Source organism: Coffea arabica, chromosome 10e (assembly GCF_036785885.1).
Source record: "Coffea arabica cultivar ET-39 chromosome 10e, Coffea Arabica ET-39 HiFi, whole genome shotgun sequence".
NCBI classification, from domain to species: domain Eukaryota; kingdom Viridiplantae; phylum Streptophyta; class Magnoliopsida; order Gentianales; family Rubiaceae; genus Coffea; species Coffea arabica.
Genome location: NC_092328.1, coordinates 47,143,616 through 47,149,849, shown reverse-complemented (window position 1 = coordinate 47,149,849; position 6,234 = coordinate 47,143,616). Strand labels below are relative to the sequence as shown.

The 6,234-nt window shown below is 32.1% G+C and overlaps 1 protein-coding gene across 1 annotated transcript; it reads right to left on the bottom strand.

Annotated features, from left to right (window-relative positions):
• Window positions 1-1,585: 1,585 nt before the first annotated feature.
• On the bottom strand, window positions 1,586-2,643 carry LOC113711585 (UPF0496 protein At1g20180-like). The gene has a single exon (XM_027234744.2). The coding sequence runs from the start codon at window positions 2,634-2,636 to the stop codon at window positions 1,590-1,592; it is 1,047 nt and encodes a 348-aa protein (XP_027090545.2). The 5' UTR covers window positions 2,637-2,643; the 3' UTR covers window positions 1,586-1,589.
• Between the last annotated feature and the right edge of the window lie 3,591 nt (window positions 2,644-6,234).

Sequence of the window (6,234 nt, the reverse complement as noted above, 5' to 3'; positions counted from 1 at the left end):
GTAATTGATTTGAAAAAGTATCTAAGTATCTAAATGCATTTAATAATTTTGATAAGTTAGGTGCAATTTAAATGTGTTAATGACTGTCCAATGAACTAGACACCGGCCGAAAAAATCCTTTTAATTTGAATTTTCTAATCTATTGTGATTTTTGTCTAACTGATGTTTCCATGTTTTGTTTTTTGGCATCGATATTATAAATCGATGTGAATTTTTTTTTTTTTTACCATTTTAGCATCAATGGAGTAAAATGCTAGCAAATTTTGGGAAAACTAGCAAAGGAAATGGGTTTGTTTGGATAGTGATTTATTTGCAAAAATTTATTTGCTTATATCATTAACACATTTTTTAATTACCTTTTTTATCTTACATACATCACATCAAAAAAAATGTTACAGTATATTTTTCAAAAAATTATTACAGTATATTTTTCAAAAATTATCCCAAGAATATTCATAGGTGGGGGAATTAATTGAATAGGTATATAATTAGATGTGGAAGTACCAAAATGTCCGAATAACTTGCTTCACATTTGTAGACAAAATACAACGCAGTTGCTGGCTGGATGGATGGATGCCTCTTCTAGGGCTACGTGGTAATTGTCTATAACATAATATATTTGTACATTAAATGAAAAGTAGCCTCCGCCCTCCCCCCCCCCCCCCCCCCCCTCCCCAGGGCAAGTTTTATGGATATTTATTATTTGCCCTCGAGTTAAAATTTTGTGGATATATACATTTTCCCCTCATACAAATACATCAATCGGAAAATATTTAGGACGTAAAAATGGACCATAAGACTACTAAATACATACAAAGGTCAAAATCTTTCTGTTTTCTAGAAACACTACTGTCATAGTGCAATTCAACATCACTGCCAAAATCGCCTCTATTAATCAAAAAATTTTCTTGTTCTTTCCACAGGCAAGCATTGAAAGGACAAAATGAAGATTAATTAAAGATAATAAATTTCCAGCAAAATAAAGAAAGGGGATCTATAATTATGCTTTAAAACTCCAATCCTGCAATCAATCTTTCCAACTAATCTCTTTCAACAGCTAACCAAAAAATAAATGCATGCTATGGGACATGCTTTTTAGTCCACACCTTCTTGCATTACATTAGGAGTGCAAGTAAATGGAGTTAGGTATCAACGTTGCCTTGCTCGAGTTCGACTTGAATATGATTAGTTACCTACGTTATGCTTTATTAGTGCTCTCTACAAAATTTTATCTGATGTAAATGCCAATTGCGAATTTTGTAAAATTTCAACCTGTTATTGTAAATGTGGAATTGTAACCGTGGAACAAACTTGGTATTTTCAATCGCTTTTCTTTGTTCAATGCCATGAGCTTGTTTAGGTCAAAGAATATACCTCTGAGTATGACTCCTTAACTTGTGCAGATACAAATGTTTAAAAAAAAAATCAAAGAATAGCCATTATATCACTCCATAAATGAAACAAATAAGAAATATTACTATTTACAATGGAATAAGCCTGATATCCTATCTACAAATAGATTGCTATTTAATAAACAAGGAATTGGTGGCTGGCAGCTTAGAAATGAAAAAGAATTGGTTTCTAAATTACTAGACTGAATTTTCCTGGCAAGACTTGGCAATTTCAGTGACAACCAAAACTCTAGCCCGATTAATTGTGACAAGGCACAAATACACATGTTCTTCAAGCTCCTCAACTTGTTTCCTGAACCCAAAATCCTTCTTCTTAAGCTCCTTCAGTATTTGCCAAGAATATTTATCTTCTCTTCTATCTAAAAAGAATTGTATCATTGCCTTGGTATGTTCAATTTCATCATGAAGCCTAACCACAAGTCTACTCATTGTATCAAAATCTCTATTCAAAATGTACGTCCCTTTTGCTGCAACATCAAGTTGTTCTCCAAATTTTCTTAGAAATCCACATTTCACAGCACTAATTTTGAGAAGTTTTTTCCTCAGTGGCTGCAGTGGCAAAGTAAAGAGAGCTGGTCCCATTGTCAATGCGACAAGTGTATGTGCTGCTGCTAGGACTACTGCTGCAACTGCAACTACACCACAGGCTGTCGTGACACATGCTCCAGAAGCCTTGTTGAAGCATTTTATTAGCTTGATTTTCCGAGAAATTCTTTTTCGCTTTGCTTTCAAATGTTGTAGGACTGATGAATACTTGTCGTGGATTCGGATGAAATCTTGTTGATTCAGACCAGATAATGGATTGTTGAGCGAAATTAGTTCACGAAGCTCAGGAACGATGAATCCTAATTGCTCGGGGGAATGGTCATCGATCGTGTCGAGAACTTGTTTAACAAGCTGGTAATTGGATTGAAGTTGATTAATGCTTCTCAGAAGATGGCTGCAAATTTTTGAAGCCTCAGCACTAATATCAAAGTAATTGAAGAGAAGGGCTCTGAGATCAGATTTTCTTGAAAGAGATACTGCTGATTCCAGAATTGTTGCTATGGTTTCTTGTCCGGGTTCAAGAAGAGTATCTGAAAACCTCTGATTGCAGTAATTAAGAAAAGATGGCTGATTAACTAGAGTCTGAGCTTTGCTGAAAAATTCTGTATACGATTTTGTTCTTAATGCTCCAAGGTACTCCTCGTTCACACTAAGATTTCTACATGATTCCCTTATCATCTCCTTCTTATCTGAGGAAAATCAATGAAAGGTTTGAACTAACTTTATACAGGATGATCACGAAATAAGATGAAACCAATTGAACTAGATAGCAACTACTCATAGATTAAAGTCAGAAGTTTTTTGAGACAAAGCCATGGAGATTAGATTATTTAAGTTATCCAAACGCTAATATTCATGCATGGAGGTATTGTCATCACAAGGTAAGCATGAATTGTTGAACAATTCATTACATGGGATAGATAATCACGGAAAATATTGATTAATAATATCGATTCTTTCAGTATATTCATCTGCAAATTTTGGAGAAGAAATTTATTACCCAAAAAGCAAAAATAGCTAAGCTTCGTGCCAAGTTCCAAAACTTAACAAACTTTTTCTAGACTATACGATTACTTGACTCCATGAAGAAACGTTTTGTCAGGACCATGAAATCCTAAGTACTGTAATATTCTCTTATCATGCAGCAAAACCCCAAAGAGGCAAAAATAATATAAAATACAATAACAAGAACAACTAAAAATCGAGATTGAAGCTCATAGAGTCGAACCTTGATTGTTTTTTGATCTTCTGATACCGGCCCACATGTCGATCTCTTTATCTATAACTTATGAGGTAGAGGGTTTAAGGCTGTCTTCCTCTGAAAAGAATTGAAACTGAAGAGTTTCTGGGTTCCAAATGAGAGTTTCTTGCAAACTCTAATAAATCCTGAAAAGAAAGAGTTAGGAAGGGAATGAAGGGATACAAATTAGCATCTGAACTTGATAATCTATCTGTTAGGCCAATGAACCTTTTAAAGCCACTAGAAAGACAGTTTTAAGCCTTGTGTTTCACGTTATCTTTCTCTTGTCATCCATCTAGTTTCATCTTATGATCTCATCTATTTTGATCATTTTTCTCGGAGAAAGAGAGAGAGAGACTTCTCCAATAGGCTTGCAAAGATTAAGGCTATAATGGGATACGAGGTGGCTTCTATGAAAGACCTTAGTTTCGTAATTAATTGAGTATATATATAAACTCTCTTTAAAAAGTCATTACTTTTTATGGAATAGGGGATGATTATATTGCTTTTTTGGTATGGTTTGAGTGACCGACCAAATCTTTAATACAACGAACCTGTATAGCATAACTGAATTTAGGTAATACTAGTTTCCAACTTTAAAATTTATATAATTGTACATTTGAAGGCTTCAATCTCCAGAGAAAAATTCTAAGGAAAAATTAACATGTAAGGCAAAAAAAAGTAGGAACACAATGAAAATAATTAAATCAAAACAAGAGTAAGGGAAGTCACAATAGGAGTTTTTATAGAGAAATGTACTGTAGCAATTTGATGCATGTATGATAAAAAGGTGATCAGAAAATATTTTACGAAAAAAGTAAAAAATTTTCTGCGGAAAATCACAATCCAAATAATAATAGTCACTTTATGAATACTAATTCTGAAAACACTAGATTTATATGTAAATTTTGAAAGGTTCTTGAGAAAAATTATCATTAACTTCAATATGTTCTACCCAAGATTCTTTTAGAGATGTCATGCTCAATAGCTCATTCATATGGACAAACTTGTTTTCAAGTGTATGCTCATATTGTCAAGCTTGAAAGTTGTTTTATTTTTTTGACCTAATTTTATGTGCCGAATCTTGATGTTTAATACTTGTATTTCAGGTCTTTTTTCAGACATTGCACTGATTTTAATACTTTACATTATTGACGTCAACAGTAATTTAAAAAAAAAAAAGAATATCAATAGTATAGTAATAATAATAAGAGTTAAACAAATAAAGCTTAAAAAAAATCACAACTGTTGGTAACTTGTTATCCCTAATCTCCAGCATTCTTGCCCGCTTAACTTCTTGGAAATCCTTATCAAAACAAGAAGAAGCTTTTCTTGAGTCTTAACTAGTACACTCCATCCATCCCATTTTTATGAGAAATTAAGAATCAACTTATGGTGTATTAGAAAAATATTCATTGTATCTAAAATTAAAAGGGCCTTCCAGATATTAAGACATTCTATAATTAGAAATATGTATTTGTATTTGATGCCCTACATCATCAACTAATTAAGAAATGGTGAATAGGAAGTAATCTATTTCTTATTGGTGAAATCGGTCCATTTTAAGGAAATAAAGGTCGATTTTGGAAACTAAATAAAGGTCGAGAATTGTGAAATTGCAAGACAAAAAAAATATCATCAAATATGGCATCATTCTTTTTCTTCTTTACCTTACTAATTTCCCCCTATCTATCCATTTTTGTCAAAGAAAAGAATTAGATAAATACGAAAGTTTTTACTTTTAAGCTATCCATAATCAAATCATTAGTGGGGAAAAGAGTAACAAATGCAGCGGCCATGAAATCAGGGCAAGGGGTTGGATATGCTAATGGCGGCGGTTAAGAGCTTGAGCAAGGCATTTCGGAGAAACCACATGTTAAAGCAAATCCAGGAATCAATTTCGGTTCAACAAATTCCACGTTTTTAGCTTTCTGCAAAATCTGGCAAACTTCGGCCGCAATATTTGCATGCATGTATATATATAGATGAGGACATGGCCAGCCACATATATATATAACCTGATTCTACGTAAAGAAATAAAGAGTACGTCAAAATAAACGTGAAGTATTAATATGTGGACAAAAGACATTAAAGACGAAATAGTATTAGTCCTCTAAGCAACCTACTTGAATTCATTCAAGCCACCAAACCCTACTATCTCTGTAGTAGTGGTCATCTGATCACAGAGTTGTATATACTTGGAGGGCTCAATTTGTGATGAGTTTTATGCACATCTCATTGAGTGTATGTACGTGTGTGTGTTTGTGCGTGTATATATATATATAGAGGGATAATTTCTGAAATTTCCTCTGAGATTTTTGATAATTTTATTGAGCTCCCCTGAGGTTTGAAAAATTACACTTACCTCCCTTGATTTAAAAGTTTTAGTAACAAAATCTTAAAATAATATTGAATTGGTCAATTTTTTAAATGAATATCCAAAAATGCCCTTGTGTAATGAGTTTTAATTTATTGTCCTATACAATTATAAGATTATCTAGTATAATTACAAGCAAAATGTGCCAAAATTTTCATGTCCATTCCTACTGTTTGATAAACAACTATAATAATAATTTTATCACTATGATAGGATACTTTTGATGGTACTTTATTATGGATTTAGATTTATAAGATAGAAAAGAAAATGTTGAAATAATTCATTTAGAGTTTATGAATTTTTTTGAGTAGTAGGATTATCATAATTTGGTAGTGATTTTGGGCCATTTATTTTTGATTTATTGTTAATTTTAGTACCAAAAAATAAAAATCAAAGATTAGCAAAAGCATTGGATTATATATAAAATTAACTCATCAAAAAATCACTAGTTCGACATTTGGTTACAATAAAAACTAGAAGCAATAGTGGTAGTTCTACAGTTTTATTGGCGAAAATTTTTTTAAAAAAAAGGAATAAGAAGGAAAAAGAATAAAAAATAATTTTAAAACTCATTCTAAGTATAAGCATACAAAATAAGAGGATTTCATTGAAATATTTAAGGGTAAAATTGTCATTTTAAATGACAAGGGAGGTATATG

What these genes read in the sequence shown, in the direction of transcription:
- LOC113711585 (XM_027234744.2), bottom strand. Translation starts at nt 2,636, where the DNA reads ATGATAAGGGAATCATGTAGAAATCTTAGTGTGAACGAGGAGTACCTT.